Source organism: Cnephaeus nilssonii (genome assembly GCF_951640355.1).
Source record: "Cnephaeus nilssonii genome assembly, chromosome: 4".
In the NCBI taxonomy this organism is placed as follows: domain Eukaryota; kingdom Metazoa; phylum Chordata; class Mammalia; order Chiroptera; family Vespertilionidae; genus Cnephaeus; species Cnephaeus nilssonii.
In genome coordinates this window covers 75,789,873-75,809,269 of record NC_137075.1, presented here as the reverse complement: position 1 = coordinate 75,809,269, position 19,397 = coordinate 75,789,873, and the positions used below count along the sequence as shown (strand labels likewise).

Sequence of the window (19,397 nt, the reverse complement as noted above, 5' to 3'; positions counted from 1 at the left end):
GGTTTGGAAAAAGGCAGATTAACAACAACAAACATGGAACCCTAACTGGTTTGGCTCAGTGGGTAAAGCATCGGCCTGTGGACTGAAGGGTCCCAGGTTCAATTCTGGTCAAGGGCACATGCCTGGGCTGCAGGCTCGATCCCCAGTAGGGGGTGTGCAGGAGGCAGCCAATCAATGATTCTCTCTCATCATTGATGTTTCTATCTCTCTCTCTCCCTCTCACTTCCTCTCTGAATCAATAAAAATATATTTAAAAAAAAACACACATGGAAAATGGAACTGGTATTATTTTAGGCTTAGGAAAATTTGGGGGCATACTGCGTATTATTTCCAACTAGCTATAAATTCACAGTGATTAGAAATGAAAGTACAGTATTAGAAATGATGTACAATATTAGAAATGAAAGTTTCCCTCTAATCAGTTATAAAACTGATTCCAGGTATACAATGTGTGTGTTGTAAGACATGTGATTTACTATAGTACACTTCAAAAATAATAACCAGACTTGTCTGGTTTCTCACCTAAAATCTCACCAGGAAAAGCAGTGGGATATTATATGTTTCACAAGGCAAGAGAGCAGAGGAAACCTGAGAGGAGAAATCAAGTCCAATATCACTGTTCCCAGAGAATATTCTGTAGGAAACCCTTAGTCCATCAACTCCTGGTGTATGCAGGAGCCTATGCATTGAGTAGAAAAGGGAAAGGGAACTTCTAGTAATTTTATTTCAAAATTAAAGTAGCCAGAGGAGGTATGAATTGTAACAAGAAGGCATTTCACCTCAACAACTGGACTCAAAGGAAACACACTCAGAATCTACTCTGGAAGATATAACACCTTTTGCTAAACTTACCGAAACTTCACAGAGAAGGCAAAAATCAATCATTATGTTTTGTAATATAACCAGGTGGCAAAACACTTTGGTATATTTAGTTCACTGGAAAAAAAAATTTTTTTTAAAAAGCAGAGGTACTTTCCTCTGGTTCAGAAAAAGTCTGAGATATATAATTTAACCAACAATACAACCACCCCAACACCCTTCTCAGGCTCACTTCTCAGAGCCCCCAGTGCTCAGAGCCTTCTATTTCATGCTCCGTCTCTATGAACTTTCATCTCCTTGAATCTTCCACACTTTCTCTCTCACCTCCCAGCACTTATGCATGCTGTTCTCATGGTCAGTGGCACTCTTTTCTCTCCTCTTTGCCTCAATAATTCCTTCTTGATTTTCATGCCATACCGTCAATGTCACTTCCTCCAGGAAGCCTTTCACACTGGGTTAGGTGCCTGAGGGGCTTGGGGGTTGGTGTCAGTAAATAGTATCCTCCTTCCCCAGCAAGTTTGGAATGATCTGCGAGCTAAGCTAAGGAATCAGCAAATGGAAATAAAAAGCTGGGAGAATCAACTTTTATCTACAGACAAGTGGGCTCGCTGAGATTTCATGATGAACTAGACATTCACCACCAATCACAAGGATAGCTGCACAACTGCAGAACTCCCAAAGGGGGCTCATTCCTATGACATTTATAGCACCTCAGGTCACAGAATATGTGTTTTCTGAAAGCAGGTTGATTTTCAGAGAAATACAGAACGGGAGAGAAACTGAGGATGAAGAGAAGCTGGCACTGTTACTCCCTAGCAAGAGGGTTAAAGGTGAAGGAAACGGGACTTGTGAGTGAAACTTTCTCGTTGCAAAAAAAAAAAAAAAAAAGATTGGCGGGGGCGGGGGGCAGTGAGAGGGGTAAAATACAGGTTATTCCCAGCAAAATGTACTGCTTGAGCATACCCCATCTCATAGCAGTTGGTCATATTGGGTAAGACTGTGTGTTTAGTTACCTATTTCCCTCACCAGCCCCTCAAAGTCATGAGGACCATGTCTGGTTTTTAGAAAATGTATATTTTATTAATTTTTTACAGAGAAGAAGGGAGAGGGATAGAAAGTTAGAAACATCGATCAGCTGCCTCCTGCACACACACTCCCTATTGGGTATGTGCCTGCAACCAAGGTACATGCCCTTAACTGGAATCGAACCTGGGACCCTTGAGTCCGCAGGCCGACGCTCTTATCCACTGAGCCAAACCAGTTAGGGTGACCATGTCTGTTTTGCTCACCAGTTACTTCAGGGCCTGGCACAGAGTAGGCACTTAATACCTATACAGATCAAAAGAATTGGTCTGCCAATTAATCTCCTATTACTAACATTGACATGGAAAAGTTGCTTGAGTAAAAACAGTGTATAGAGTTGTCATGCCTAGAACTCTTCAAATAGGTTGGTGGGGATAACCTAAGACCTTTAAAAGCTTGTAGAAAAGACAAGACTTCAGCTGAATCTTATTTTATGGGATGGGTGTTGGGTCTCAGATTGGTTATGATTCTGACTTGTGCCTGAGACAGAGATGAGGCAGGGAAGGTAATACAGGAAAAAAGTATTGATACTTTTTGTATAACAGGCATAAAATGTATGGTTAGCAGAGGTTATGCAAACTCTCAAGAGTTGGCAAATATGTGGAGAAACTGGAACCCTCATACTTTGATAATGGAAATGTAAAATGGTGCAGCCACTTTGGACAACAGTCTGGCAGTTCCTCAAAAGTTAAACAGTATTACCATACGACCCAGCAATTCTACTCCATGACAACTGAAAATATATTTCCACACAAAGACTTGTGAATGAATGTTTATAGCAGCATAATTCATGATAGACTGACATCAATCCATCAATGATAAATGAATAAACAAAATATGGTATGTCCTTACACTGGAATATTATTTGGCAATAGAAAGAAATGAAGTATTTATACATGCTACAACAAGGATAAAAACCCTGAAAACATTTATACTAAGTGAAAGAAGCCAGTCACAAATGACTACATATGACCACATATTACATGATTTCATTTCTACAAAATGCTCAGAATAGGCAAATTCACAGAAACAGAGAGTGGTTGCCAAAAGATGGTCAGGTTGGGGAAAAATGGGGAGTGACAGTGCTTTTGGGGGTGATAAAAAATGTTCTGAAATTTATTGCACAATTCTGTAAATATATTAAAAGCCAGTGAACTGTACACTTCAAATAGGTTAATTATATGGCATGTGGATTATATCTCAATAAAGTTGTTATTTAAAAAAAAAATAGGCAGGGTGTGGGACTGGGACCTCCAGAAACCACTGCTTCCTGAAATTGGATTGATTCTGTTTCTCCCGCTATGACAGGGAACCTGCTAGAGAACAAGGCACTCCTTGCTGCCCACCTTCTCTAAAGATTCACATGGCTGACCTCCCATACAGGCCTGCTTTATTTATGAGACGATAAGGTTGCAGTAAGCTATTCTCAAAGTAACCTATTTAGTATCACTTTTAAAAACATTAAATGAGTAACTCATCTGACAAGGCCAAGGAAACTAGCTTACAACAACCAGCTCTGATGAGATGCTTTCCAACAGATACAAAGGTAAAATGGCCTGAAAGTTGGGACCCACATTGGCTCGCTCACAGCACGCAGATTAGCTTTCAAGAAAAGGAAACGTCTGGGATATATGCTTAGTGTTGTGCCCAGAAAACACGTGAATTATCTCCCTACACTAGGATGTGGGATGTACAGCACCTACTAGGTGTCAGCCCTTTAAAAGACGCTATCTGCTTTAATCTTCATACCAACCTACAGGAGAGGGGGTATAACCCCCTCTTTTATAGATAAGAAAATAAACTCAAATTCCAACAGAGACCACCTGAAAGGAGTTAGCTAAGTTGCAGAGTGGTCTGACTCGAGAGGCCATGCACTCTCCGCCTCCCCACGGGGCCTCCCTCTCCTGGGAATTGGCAGAGGCAGAACTGCTTCTGTGACTGCTCAAGAGAATCCAGGGCAGAGGTTTCCAGTGGCTCTGAGTCCACTTCCTTGTCCCAGGACACCTTTGGCAGTTGGAAAGATTGTGGTCTAAGTCCCTAAAATCAGAAGTAGACAAAAATTCATCCGTTACACACCAGGACAGATACAAACCTCAAGATAATTTGTTTTCCAATGGTTTCAGCCTCAAGTTCTGGTTTGGCATTGGCTTTTTAACAACTAACAGCTGTAGACAATTTTCACACAGAATAAAGACATCACTAAGGCAGAACATGGAATTTTCTCCCTTATGAAGACACAACAATGAGCTGTCTTCAAGACGTACATGGAGCTGCCACCACACAGGCCCTGGCTCAGGTCTTATTTGGGGAGGATGACAGAACACGATTGAAAGGACAGTGGATGTGGATGCTTTGAGGGTACAAGCTCTGCCCACCAGCTCCACAACCACCAAGGAGGTCTTCACCTATCAGCAACATCTGTCTTCTTAGGTCAACTTTTGATTTTAAAATGCTTTAAGTTGGGAAATAAACCAAGCCTGTCAATGCCTCATTATTGCTCTCTTGGTGGCCATCATGGCAAGTGGTTCACTGCCCATCCCTAGGAGAAGACTGTGTCCTCCACCCGCACCAACGACCTCAGGCTTGGCCGGGTGACTTATGGTGCCAGTCTTTACTGAAGGATGATACATTTGCCCTGAGAACTCAGGAGTGGCCATGTGATTTGCCTTGGCCAAAGAAATGTGGGCAGAAGTCACATGTGTCATTTCCAAGCGCAAGCTTAAAACCCACTTGCAGTTTACCATGTCTTTTTTTTTCTTTTTTATTGAATTTATTGGGGTGACATTGGTTAATAAAATTATAAAGGTTTCAGGTGTACAATTCTCCAATATATCATCTATATATTGTATTGAGTATTTACCACCCCAAGTATCATGTCTCTCTTTCCTCTTCCAGCAGGGTTGGGTCTTGGATAGAAGATGGAGAGGAGCAGAACCACAGCTGACCCACACTGGTTTCATCTGCTGCTGTAACCACTTAGATTTTGCTACAGAAAAATCTAGCTTAAGATGACTAAGACTGTCATTAATATTGATCCCCTCCACTTCCCTTCTCACCTTCAATCGCTCCTCACAACTCAATTCCTCCAGAAAGGTTTCCTTGACCATCCTCCTCATCACCAACACCACCACAACCCATTTACACACAATCTAAGCTTAAGTGGGCTGTGCTTCTTCCTTTGGTGCATTATACCTTTATTGGCCCCCTTTATGCTACTGAAACTGTCAGCTCTTTAGGAGCAGGTTCCAGTTTTCTATTTTGAACATCCTCATTAACACTTAGAACAGAGTCTGTATGCAGTGAAGATGGCAGAGGGTAGATTGCTGAAACACTGAAATATTCAATATCATAAAGTACAAAGGTGCTGCCAAGAGTCATCTCTTCTTTTTGCCAACCAGTTCTGGTTGGTAATAGGCCCATTAATCTACTCAGGAGACTGGAACTCAAATAACAGCTTCATGCATAATACTCCCTCATATTGACTTCTCTTGTAGGAAAAGCTTAGAGGTGAATTCTGGTCTAGAAGAGCTGAGGTGACACAATCAGTTCAATTAATACCCCTGGAGGGAAGTGACACAGCCAATATTACTTTTATGACACAGTCATGCAAAACAATAGCACTCTCTGTTATCTACTCAATAATACAAATGGTCTGATTAGAACTAACTCCATTATAACATGCCAGTGGTAACTGAGGTGGGTAGAGTACTAATGTAACACTTATTGAGCACCAATGAGGACCAGGCATTGGGCCATTTATTATTCTCATTTAAACATTACATCAAATTAGGAGAAAGTATTATTTTTTCCTCCACTTCCCAGAAGACAAGCTCAGAAAAGGCATATGCTTTTTCCATACTTGTACAGATAATAAAGTCAGAGCAGTAATTGGAAGGAAGGTCTTCCTAATCACTATGTCAGTGCCATAATATCTTCTTGAAACATGGGATGGAAAGAAACACTACTTCGGAGATGCTTGAAAAGCTAAGTTGAAGATAGCCCTTACATCTCTAAGTAAATGGGTCCCACACCAGCTTCACCTCTCATTTCAGTATAGTGGATTCTAAAATAAAGTAGTATCTATAAAAAGGTTCTCACAACAGCTATTGGATCCTACATCAGACACATCTCTCATTTCAGTATAGTGGACTCTCAAATATGATAGTATCTATAAAAAGTTTCCCACAACAGTTATTATTGCAGTCCTATCATTAGGCTAAATCATTATACTGTGCTTAAGTAATAATGTCTTTCATCAAAGGGTCAAGGACAGGAGGGGTAGTATGACTAATTTTTAAAAAGACATTAATATTGTACACTGGAAGTGCGAATGGAGGAAACACTAGGGAATCCCATGAGGTATGAGGCAGGTGAGGGAACTGTTTGTGCACACAGAACAGGATCAGGTTGGGATGGAGAAGAATTAGAAAGGATAACTTAGGATGCAGTACTGCCACATATTTGAAGACCTAAAGGTTTAAATCGCTCCACTTAAAGCACCAGGAGGCCCTTTAATGTAGTAATGCTTCCTTCTTCCTTCTCTCTTTCCACAGGCTCAGTGCTAACAGTGGGGCTACAGACATAAGGGACAGATTGAGGTCATGTCACTGAAGCAGGGCAAGTCCATGGCTAACAAAACCAAACCACTCATATCCTCTCCTCTCCCTCCTAGCTCCAATCACTGTTAGGATGGAACTTACCACGAGTTCACTGAACATGACGTCCAGCTCCTCCACAGGGGGCATGGGTAATGCTGGCTCCATGGTCTGAAGTGCAAAGTTGCTATCATTTCGCAGCCGATACGTGATTTCTGGGTGATCATTATTGCGGAAACAGCAAAAGATGAATGAAATCCCCCGTCCACCTCTCTTCCTTGGGGCCATGGCTGAATTCTGTTCTATTTCTTGAGTGACTACACTCTGCAAAAAGAGGGACATGACATGGTTAAGAGTGCAAAGTGAATACGATTATATATATATTTCCCAAAGAGAAACATGCAAATTATCCATCACTCCGCTATGCCCACAGCCAATCAGAGTGAGTATGCAAATTAACCCAACAAAGATGGAGGTAAATTTGCAATATGCAGGCGGAGGGAGCTACTGGAGCGGTGCTCCTGACAGAAGCAAGGACTTGCCGGTTCCCGGGCGGCCGGGGAGCTGGGACTTGCTGGCTCCAGGTGGGCCAGGAGCAGGGACGTGCTGGCTCCCGGGCGGCTGGGAGTGAAGCCAGGAGAAGGAAGGCTTATTCTTGCACAAATATCATGCAACAGGCCTCTAGTATATGTAAATATATATATATATGTATATATATGTGTGTGTGTGTATATATATATATATATATATATATATATATATATATATATATATATATTTAAATCTGACCAGTTCAAGAAAGAGCCCTCTGCACTGGAGGCATGGCAGGGCATAGAGAGAGTAACCCAAGGGGGTTTGGAGTCCAGTTGGGCAAAGAGCACATGTCCTTCTATTCAATTGTTGAATGTTTCCTATGGCAAACTGATGGGCAAACAGCACAACGCCGGTCAGTCCACACCACCGCAGGTGCTGCTGTTACATTGGGCTACTGGCCATTCTTTGTACATCACATGCTCTTTCCTGCCAAACCATTTTGTTGTTATTCTCTGTGTATGAATTCTGTCTCTTCCTTGCCCCCAGAAGACCTCATCCTTTATAGTTCAATTCTAGCTTTTCCTTCTTTACCTTCCCCAAGTAGAACTAATAATATACAGCTAAGGCATTCCAGCTCGTGTCACTTTCTCTCTTAGTTTTTTAGGAGTGTGTCTTCCTGTTAGACTATGATAACTCAAATTGGGGGAAGGAGCTAAGTATTAAGCATGTTGGCAGCTCTAGTGCCTTGCATAGTGCTGGGAAGATAGGAGGTACTCAGTTAATGTTTAGTGTTGAATAATTTAAATTTATAACAAAGGAAGTGTGATTTAACATGAGCTAGAAGGGTCAGAGATTTTCAAACATAAAAGATACAAGTGAGTTTACTAATAGGGAGATGGTTAAATAAATTATGGTATATTCACATAAAGAATACTTTGTACTCATTAAAAAGAACAGGCATCTGTGTATCTAGATATGAAAAAATGTTCAAGATGCTATATGACATATATACCATATTACAGGATTACATGTTTTAAAGCATTTATGAATATATTAGTGACCCGGCGCATGAAATCGGGCAAGACCCGGGACCCAGCCCGCGGTGCAGGACGCCCTGAGTCCCAGAGTGCCACCCTGATGCACCGCCTCCAGGCCGCATGGAGCCACAGGGCCCCGCCTCCTGGTGATGGGTTGTGACGGCATGAGGACCACCGAGGATTTTATTAGTAAGATGTAAGTGTTAACAGCAATAACCTCCAAAATAAAAATAGGTAATTGGAGAACTATTCCTTTTCACTTTATACCCTTTGGGTTTGAATTCTTACCAAAAAGAAAACATTTTTAATGATTGTATAGTTTTTTAAAACTACATGTATTGGCCTGCAAAAACATACTGTCAAGTGAAAAAAGCAAAAACCCAAATTACTTATATGTAAATGCATAGCAAAGGACTTGGAAAGATACACAACAAATTCCTGTTTCTGAAAGAGAAAGTGGACTGGGAAAAGGCAAGAAAGGAAACATTCTTTTATATTTTACACACACACACAAACACACACACACACACACACATGTATAACGTTTGTCCATTTTCAAATTTTAAAAAGAGACAGAGTAGAAAGAAAAAAAGGAAAAGGAAGGGTGTGTGAATTGGCCCTTCATGATTTTATAAGGGCAGAGGAGGAAAAATCATCTGTGGAGGGAAGATGGAAGAAGAAGTGGTGTAAATTTCAGGGAGGAGCAATGGAGAGTCAAACTAGAGAGGGGTGCTGGTATGGAGAAGTTGCAGCCCAGGGTGAGGAGCCTGGATTTATCCCACATTTAAAAGCCTCTTCTGAGAGAGAGAGAGAGAGAGAGAGAGAGAGAGAGAGAGAGAGAGAGAGAGAGAGAGAGAGAACAAATTGTTGAGTCTGTTTCTTTTAGTTTTTAGAGTTGTGGGCAGGCGACCTTGCTGGAGAAACTACAAAGAATGCTGAGCACCCTCACAGAGAGTGGATTGCAGATAATCAGACTATGTTATTAGTGTCACCATCCTGATAATGTCAGCATGCCCTGATGCAGGGCTAACACTACTGCAGGCACATTCTGAATAGGAACTGAAGAATTGAGGGGCAGGCAGAGGTTTGCACTATCCTTGAACTGGTCTCAGGACTGATACTCAGAAAGAGAAACAGAGCTGTGTCATCCCCAAGGTTAAATTTAAAACGAATGAGTAGCTTTTATAAGAAGACATAAGGAAGAACTTCCTAATGTCTATGAATGGGATAGATGGAAGTGAGAAGTCCCTGGCTCTACCTAAGGCAGGCGTCCTCAAACTACGGCCCGCGGGCCACATGCGGGTGTTTTTGCCGTTTTGTTTTTTTACTTCAAAATAAGATATGTGCAGTGTGCATAGGAATTTGTTCATAGTTTTTTTTAAACTATAGTCCGGCCCTCCAACGGTCTGAGGGACAGTGAACTGGCCCACTGTTTAAAAAGTTTGAGGACCCCTGACCTAAGGTGTAAGGTATCCCAAATATTAGATGGGAGATGGGGGAGAAAGTAGAGATTTTCACTGGGTGCCAATTCCAGCTTCAATTCCAGCAGCTTGCTTTGATTCATTTTGGATCTTGAATTATTAGGTATTAATTTTATTTTATGAAAACCTTCTGTGGCTATTCACTGTAATTATAAGAATATGCAAAGGCCATCAACAGCAGCTAAGGGTCTCCAAAATCTGGCCCCTGTCTGTCTCTTCTCACCATGTAACATTCTTTTATGAGTAACTGCATTTCAACTACACTGGCCATGTTTGTTCCTACCTCAGGACCTTTGCATCAGCTGTGCCCTTTACTGGTATGTTCTGGCTCACATCTGTGCACAGTAACTCATCCTTATCCTTATGGCCTCAGTATGAATTTCACTTTCTCAGAGAAGACATACCTATATGCAACAGTCCTCCTCCCATGCCCCAGTCACTCTCTATCCCTTTAGCCTGGGTGTTCTTCATGGCAGTTACCACTATTTGAAATTGTGGTAGGCAGTTAGACAGATATTAGCAGAGCAAGGACGATGGGCCAAGTACAGAAGGTGACCAGGGTGGAAAACCTCAGGTGCCTAGGGACAGATAATTGTAGGGTAAGACCTTGTCCCCAGGGTGACCCTTCCTCACCTAGTATATTGCTGGTCTAGTGGTTTGGACTCCCTGACCTTTCCTCCCTAGAGATACATGTAGACCTTAGTTCTATTTCAGCTCCAGGCCCCCAAAAGCAACAAAACCAGACAAGTGATGCCATGGCTGACCTTAGGACCAGCTGCATTGGATAATGACCCCCTGCCATGGCCCCGACCTAGACCCTGAAAGGACACACCTGGAAAGCTGTTGAATACTCTAAGATCTTCCTCTGGGACCTCCCCTAAAATCTCTGCCCTTAAAACCTTTAGGACAGAGGACCCAGGGAGCTCTCCCTCCAGGGAGCAAACCCATCAGTCTTCCCTCCTCTCCATCTCCATCTCCTTCCCTCTAGGCATATCACCATTTCCCTCCTCATTCCCAAACCCGAGGCCCCTTCTTTTGCCTCTGTACCTTGTTTCCTGAGCCATTTTTTCTACCACTCATTTCTTCCATCTCTGTGATTTCCTAAATAAATGTTCTCTTATAGTTTGAATCTTGGCTCTGAATTCTTTCCTAGCTAGACTCAAGTTGCTGAACCCAGGTCCAGTCTGGCCCCACTGGTCTAACTCCTGGTACTGTTCCCACCACCACCAACAAAATTATCTTATTTGATTATTTCATGGGGCAGGGGCCTTGCATATATTGTTCACTGCTCTGTCCCCACTCTGAAAATCAATAGAAAAATATCCATGGGTTAAGATTTAAAAAAAGAAACTAATTGAAATCATTTTAATGACAAAATATTGCCTTTAACAGATGATGTGTGTTTAAAGACCTTAGTAAAGCCCAAAGGCCAAGTTTGATGCTAGTTCCTCTGTAGAAACCCAAATACAAAGTCCTTTTAAACCAAAACTTAAACTGCAGATGATGGCAAAGCTTTGAGATTTCCAACAAGCAACCATTTTTAAAACACATGTCTGGAACGCCTCTGTTCAGAGCCTAGTCTCTTAGACAAAGACCAAAACAGGAAGCCAAAGGAATCATCCCACTTGACCCCTTAGTGGCGGTAGATAAGTCTAACCCCGTGGTCCGAAAACTGTGGCTCTCGAGCCACATGCGGCTCTTTGGCCCCTTGAGTGTGGCTCTTCCACAAAATACCATGGCCTGGGTGAGTCTATTTTGAACAAGTGGCGTTAGAAGAAGTTTAAGTTTAAAAAATTTGGCTCTCAAAAGAAATTTCAATTGTTGTACTGTTGATATTTGGCTCTGTTGACTAATGAGTTTGCCGACCACTGGTCTAACCAGTTAACTGCTCTAGCACTTCACTAATGAGGGATCCCAGCAACTGCCTGTGAATAGGATTTTGGTAAGCACCTCACACCCAACACTTAATTCCATTATCCCCATTTCACATTTGAGACTTAAGAGGCCACTTGGGAGGGAGCATGGCAATTAGAAAAATTTTGAGGGAGACTTGATTTGCTAGTAAAGGCAAAGAAATGTTTATTCAGAAAAGCCCAATTGTTTGGGAGTGGGACAGGGAAGCTTGGCAGAAGTCAGGAAACCTGCTTGCTTAATAGGCTAGAATCCAGTCCCCACCCTCTTCAACCTCAAGGTTATGACCTTAGTTTAGCCTACCGCCATCTCCCATCTGAATGACTGCAACAGCTTCTTAACTATTGGTTCACCAGTCTAGAGGTTGGCAAATCTTTTCTGTAAAGGGCCAGATATTAAATATTTTTGGCTTTTGAGGCCATTAAAACTCGATCATAATTACTCAACTCTATCATTTTGTCATGAAAGCAGCCAAGGCATCTGTGAACATGGGCATGCCTGTGTGTCAATAAAATTTATTGTGGACACTGAAATCTGAATTTCATATAATGTCATGTCACAAAATATTAATCTTTTTTAATTTGTTGTACCATTTAAAAATGTAAAAAGCATTCTTAGCTTGTGGACCACACAAAAACAGGTAGTGTACCCATGTGGGCCCATAGGTTGAAGGTTGCTAAAATTGCCTTAGTCCATCATATTCACCCATTTAATTCATGAAGTCAAATGTTGATCAATTACATGTTCAACACTGGGCTAGGTACTTAGGAAAGAGGGATGAAAATGAGTTAATGAAACTTCAGAGGGCTTATTTACTTTGGAGAAGACAGAAAAAAATCAAGTAAACTAAAACAAGTATTGATTTTGGTTAGTGTTATAGGGGATGCAAGAAGAAAGTAAAAGAAAATGCCGGTGGTGGGCGTAGATGGCTACTTTAGATAGTGTGATCAGGGAAGGCCTCTCCAGAAAGGGGCATTTAAATGAAGACCCAGAGGGTAAGTAGACTAGCCCTGAAAGTGTCAGGGAAGAGGATTCCAGGCAGGAGTGTGTACAGAAGCCTAAAGCAGGCAGGAACTTGGCATGTTTGGGTTAGAGAAGGAAGAGCAGTGTGGCTGGAACATAGTGGGTAACAGGAGTGTTAACAGAAAGAGGCTGGAGAGGACAGGGACCCAGACCCCAGGGCCTCATATACCAGAGTGAGGAGTCTGGGATTTATTCTCAGCACATCATAAATCTGATTGTGCCACTCAGCTCTACATTGTCTCTTGGATACAGTTCAACTTTCCAGCATGGACCACAAGACCCTCAATGGCCTGGCCCTTGCCTACTTTATTTTCTACCCTGTGTCCCAATACCCTGAATACTGTGTGCCCACATGCCACCTCCTGCCTCCTAACCCCCACACACCCCTGTGCATGTAATCATCAGACCTTGACAGATCACACTTCTGAGCTCACACCTCCGTAGCCCCCTCAGCATAGTGTGCTCTTTTCCTTCTTTACCTGACTATCTTCCACTCACCATTCAAGACCTACTCTGATATTGCTATTTTATGAGTCTTAAGTTTCTCAGAGACAGTCACACATTTATTTCTACACAGTTAGCATTATATACATAGTTGAATGGGTGTTTTTGTTGCTGTTGTTTCAAAAAATCATGCCACTAAATTATGAGCTCCTGAGACAGGGACCACGTTTCATTCACTCCCTGGCACACAGTATAATCTCAATAAATGTTTGTTGAATGCAAAAGCACAAACGCCTAAGTGAACAAATGATTTCGTCTCTAAACTTCAGGGTTGTGTGATGGGGTGTTCTTCCCACAGTTGCCTGTAGATCTGTTTTTCACAACCGCCAATTTGAGGCCAATCAGATCACCAAGTGTTCTTTAGCCACTTGTCAAGCCTTTGACACTGGCAGTAGTCTCACAAACAGACTTCATCCTCGGGGTATTTGCAGCTTCCCTTGAGAGAGGAATTTCTTTCTGGCTGAACTAACTGGTGCCTGTTTTTTCCACCCATCCTCAAGTAAGCTCCTTTGGAAATGTCTCTGAGACATTTCCCCATTCCTTACATTCAGTGAACACTGCCCACAATGTATTCACTTACTCTGCTAGCATAGCTGAGCCTCCTCAACCCATAGGCCAGACACTGTGTTTGGTGCTAGAGAAACAGATGAAGAAGACTCACGGATCAGGGAGACCACGGCTTCAGAGGAACATTTAGGGAGCAATGAAATTGGTCTGTGTGCCCAGTAAAGAGGGAATTCAGTTACTGAAACCAGGAGCCTGTGTTTCCACATCTTGGCCCCTTTTTAATCAGATCAGCCTGAGGGAAAGGACTAATTCCACCATGACAGCTGGGCCCTCAACCAGAACACATCTTCTAATCTCAGCTTCTGGCACTGTTGCAGGGGGAAAAATCACTTCTGGGACATCCAAAGTATAATCCACCTTCAACATTACAGATGACTATTGCAATGCCATGCACAAGGAAGCAATTAAAAAGCTACTTAAGATTCTGGAGCAGGTGCATTTTGCTTAGCAAAGAATAAGAAACTTAATCCATCTGTGGCCTAGCTCAAAGTCGGAGTCATTTGTACTATCTTTAACAAAACAAATAGGACTCTCAATGTGGCAACAGTAAAAAAATGGGAACCAAATTTTAAGAAATGTAGAGAATCATAATCATGATAATAAAAAAAAAAGAAAAACAACTTTATAGTTCACAAGAAAAAGCTCCTTAACATTTTCCTTTGATAATGCCAAGTCACAATACATGTGTGACATGTGCAGTTTGTTTCCCAGAAAGCAACACATGATCAGTACCAAATATACACGGGAAACTTGGAAGGTCACGTTCACAAATAGATTTGCATTGATATGTACATATAATTTAGCGTTGCCAAGATGGCAGCCGATATGTACATATAATTTAAACTGGTTCAGCAGAGACTTCTGCCATACATTTATAAGATGGCTGTCCAGACAGAGAAATATGTGTTCACCTGCTAAGTCGCCAAGGTTTTCCTCCAACCAAAATGGTTATATGAAAAACAACAGCTTAGATGCTGGAGGAAGGGAAGAAGGAGAGACTATGAGCTCCTCCCAGCCACCACCTTGGTTCAACAGTTGAGAGTTTCTGCATGTATTCTCAGAGTGCACAGGGCACCATCTATGTCATGCCCCATTTCTATTACCATATTTTCCGGCGTATAAGACGACTGGGCCTATAAGACGACCCCCAACTTTTCCAGTTAAAATATAGAGTTTGGGATATACCCGCCCTATAAGATGACACCCCGCGTATAAGACGACCCCCGACTTTTGAGAAGATTTTCTTGGGTTAAAAAGTCATCTTATACGCCGGAAAATACGGTACTTTAATCAAGATAGATAGTAATTCACATTTAATTCTCCAATTATAATTTCAACACTAAAATACTGTCATTGTTTCTTTATTATACATAGTCTCTGGAGTCACTGAAACAATGTCACAGACACAAAAAGAGGGACAAGGAAGAAAATTTGTGCCTTAAGAGCAACTAGAATAGTTAGGGGAACCCTCAGTTTTAATCGTCATACCTATTGTTTTCAGAGCTGCATTTTACCCCACATTTTCCATTTTCCCAAAAGGCCCTGACATGCAATTTGGGTTTCAACAACACGATAATGCTAACCAAGATTCTCTTATCAAAAAGAATGTGAAAGGAAAAAATTGCTTTGCTTCTTTCCTTGGCCATCTCTCTCCCCTCTCACATTCCTCATGTCTGGTTTCATTTCCCAAGTACACCAGATGCCAAATACTATTTGGAGCTTTAAAAAAATCTTGGGATACAGTCTAAAGATTGTAGGAGAAACATTTGAAAGAGGATGTATTTTCCCTGCAAGTTTCAACTTCGTCACCATCAGGAAACGGAAAGGGCGTAAGTGTATCCAGTGCAGGGACAGCTCTTCCCACATACTTGGTCCCAAAAGGAGGTTCTAAGAGGGCAGTTCTTGGAGTGGCTTCTGGAAATTCCCCCAGCAGTTAGTCCTGTCAGTCTAGCGACTTTTCAGATGCACAAAGAAAACGAGGCAGGCACCGCACCATCCCTGAGAAAACCAAAGACCAAGCATGCAAAAGAGCCACTGGAACCCTGAGGACAGCTCCGCTGCACGGCCTGAAGCACAGGAGCAAAAGCAAAGCAAAACGCACTCCCTCCTCCATGTCCTCTCCGCATCAGTGCCGGCAGGGTTGTGCAAAGTGGAAGCCAGAACCAGGCCCCTTCCTTTCCCACTTCCTCCCTAGATACCGGAGGAAGCAACCCAAGTGAAGTCCATACACACCCTCCAGCCAGATCAAGCATCAACCAGCACATACTTAACAGCGGTTCTCCAAGCCCAAGTCAGAGACTCCTGCCAAAAACACCCTCTCGCTCATGTAAAGAGCAAAGGAGGAGACCTCTAGGTTTCACCCTAAAGAGCTGGCCATGACCGTCTGTCATGACTCAGTTCTTTAACCATGGGTTTAGGGCCTAAATCCCTAAAGCCAACACAACACAATTCTCGAGTTAGGAAGTTTGTGTTGTTCACGTGACAGAAACCAGTCTGGAAGCCAAGACATCTCTCGTCGTGATCATCTGGGAGAAGAGCCAAACCGAAAGTGTCATCGGAGCTCCCCACCAAAGAACGCACAGCCTCGCCAGACAGCCCGTGCCCTTGGGTCTGCTGACCTGTTGCTAGTCTGTGATTTAAGTCAATAAACAAATTTAAGCTGAAACTGAAAGAAATGCAAGTCATATTCCCCTTCTGGGTTTCTATCTTCACTGCCTCTAAGGGATCCACTCAGATTGTATAAAGACAAAGTAAATGGGAAGGTTACACCAACATAGGAAGCTACAACTCGGTTGTCATATCAAAGCTCTTACTCTTCCAAGAGGCCAAGTTTTGTTCTTTAACAAGCTTGTAAAAAAAAAAAAAAAATGCAACTTTTTTGAATCACCTAGCAGGTCTTTCGTAAAGGATATGAGAGTAAGACATAATAGTCACCAGGAAAGAGTACTTGTGTATTGCAAGACACCAGCAACCACCTGCACTCTATGTACTCAGGTCCTCTGCTGATCTCACAGAAATACCCTTAAAGTCAGTCTTCCCAACTACGGTAAATGTGGTACCTCTTAAAATGTCTCCCCACCTCAATCACCACACATAGGCATTTGAGGTTGCAGAACTTCCCCTACAAGCAGCCAACCTTTTAGTGCCATCCATACAGAAAATGCAAATGACATTAAAGGACATTGCCCAAAAAGAAATATATCTTCAGTCATTTTTTTGGAACCTTCTCACAATTGAAATAATTCTGGCAAATCCTGAAAGAGAAGAGGTTGAACAGGTACATACTTAGTTTGAATAACATTTTTCCAGGTCTTCAGGCAAAGTTTAGTGTGAGTTAGAGAAGAGACACTGAAGGTACTCTGGGCCAAGGACTCCTGACGCCATCCTTACAGTAATGTTAAGTCCCTCTCTGCAGGGAGGCATGAGACCTGGTCCCCTGGAAAAGTCCCCTACTCACCTTTGCAGCCCTCAACCAAATGCTGTTCAACAATCTTACTCCTTCTCAAACACTACGACCACATCTTATCATCAAGGCATTTTATTGCCAAGTAGGTATACTTTTTATTTCTACACAGGCATCTATGAAGAACAATGTCCCCTGGCATGCTATGGAAACTCCAGGTCCCTGGACTGAAAATAGAGACATAAAAGCTTGCCTCAGGGGCTCTATATGTTCATGTTTACTGAAAGCAAATTTTAAAACTCGCTAATTACCTTCCTATCTTCATGTTCTTCTGACTACGGTTATGCTGAGATTACGTTAATACAATTGCAACAGGAGAAAATGAAACATCATGTAGAACAAAAGTTCTTGGTTAAAATTAGCCTCTCTCTCTGGTAACTATTAAGAAACCCCCATCTTTCGCACGGCCATTGTCTGTGCTCTTCAGTTAGGGAAGTGCTGAGGAACAGACACAATATGACTCATGTGACGTGGAGTAACGACCTGGGCTCCAATACATGCTCGACCACTTCTTCCACGGAGTGACTTTAGGAATGACTGAAGCCCTCTATGACTGATGGGTTTTAAGTGGACATTACAAGGGAAATAAGAATAGCATTACAAAGTCAGAGGGGAATTTATATTTGATAGCTACTGTTTGGTGAAAGTATGTTAACCAGATTCCTTTCTCTGACATTCCTGTGTGTATCAGCAGAACAAATTCCTGGAATGAGGCTGGTTTAATCTCTACAGGGCAGTTGTCATCACTAAATTAAGGGCTCTGCAGGTTAGTCAGCTTATCTGCAAACTGTGGGAAATTCTCTGAGGGTCTTGGGGAGTGTAGAAAAACACATTAAAATAATCTTAGCCTGGCCAGCGTAGCTCAGTGTTGAGCATCGACCGATGGACCAGGAGGTCACCGGGTCAACTCCCGGTCAGGGCACATGCCCTGGTTGCAGGCTCCATCCCCAGTGTGGGGAGTGTAGGAGACAGCAGATCAATGATTCTCTCTCATCATTGATGTTTCTATCTCTCTCTCTCCCTTCCTCTCTGAAATCAATAAAAGTATATATTTTTAAAAATCTTAGCTTTCCTGTACATTCTAAAGCAATAAACAAGTTCAACATTTCAATCCAACCATTTATTTGAAAACTGCCATGTAACACACCCAGCTTAGTCACCACAAAGATGCTGACCTCTACAACATAGACCGGACTGCCCTCAGCCACTGATGTCATCTACTGATTAGTCTGTTTTTTAATCTGAAGGCATCTTGTCTGCCCAGGAGAGTAATTGCAAATTAGTCACCAAGATAGAAAACCTACTACTGAAAGTGCCCAGGGCCACTGGCTTTCACACTTTTCCCTCAGAAAAATTCTGAACAGGTGTGGACACGGCCACCACTTGCCATTACAAATATAAAATGTGTTTATAGAAAGCTAAATACATGGTGATTCCTGGGTTTAAAATTATAGTGTGATGAGTTGTTTACAAGATCCCGAGTCTCTCCAAATGCCTGCTGCTCAGAGGGGCTCATTTTGGGCAAGGCCAGCACCACACCTATTCTTGCACTATTCCCTATTGAGTCCTGCTCATGACGAGGCAGGGAGAAGCACCCAGAAACAATAAGGACAGATCATGGAGAGTCATATTATGAAAACTGAAACTCACTTTGAAAGAAGCACTCTGCCCTTCATAAAAACTCTACCTACAAATTTTACATAATAAATCTTCAAGAGCAGTTTATGGAAAGATGATAGTAAACGCTTCCACTGAATGCAAGTGCAGGTATAGAAATAAGGCAGTAAAGAGGCACTCCGGCCTCCACCTGTTTCAGGTGTTGTGTGAATCTAGTGGGTGTTGCTCTCCAACCAGAACTGCCCCAGCCTTTCCTGAGAGAGACACACACCCTCTAATGATGAAAATTGAAGGCATTACTTTGTCATGTCAGCCTATAAAATTAATTTTTAAAGGGACAGCACTAAAAAGACATAGCAAAATAAAGCTTTGGTATGAGGTTTCCCCAGTCTCCCTCCACATTGGGAATCTCCATAAGCACTGAGATATACAACCCTCCAAAATCAGAACTGATTTTTTTTTTTTAACTGGGGAGGAGGGACAAGGGGGAGAGCCCTCAGCTCCACAATGGGCAATCCAATAACCTGTAGATGGAAAATAGTTTCAATTGTGTTGCCTCAGTAGGGGCAATCTAGCAGTATCTTTGGATATTTTTAATGTACTGGCTCTTTGATCCACATCTAAGAACTCCTAGAATGCATATCTAGGAACTAACCTACAGCTAATCCTCGTGCATGGGCACAGAGATATAGTGACAAAATGTACACTGCAACTCTGTAATTGAAAGAAAACAGGATTCATTATTTGTAACAAGAGAATCATC

At 42.2% G+C, this 19,397-nt stretch overlaps 1 protein-coding gene across 8 annotated transcripts in view; it reads right to left on the bottom strand.

The window, feature by feature from the left end:
* Positions 1-19,397, bottom strand: part of DAAM1 (dishevelled associated activator of morphogenesis 1) — a 159,814-nt gene that overhangs the window by 89,199 nt on the left and 51,218 nt on the right. For all 8 annotated transcript variants that reach the window (XM_079769870.1, XM_079769874.1, XM_079769875.1 and 5 more), the window contains one exon: positions 6,603-6,821. In XM_079769870.1, the coding sequence (XP_079625996.1) occupies positions 6,603-6,785 (183 nt within the window). In that variant the 5' untranslated portion in view covers positions 6,786-6,821. The remainder of the gene's footprint in view (positions 1-6,602; positions 6,822-19,397) is intronic.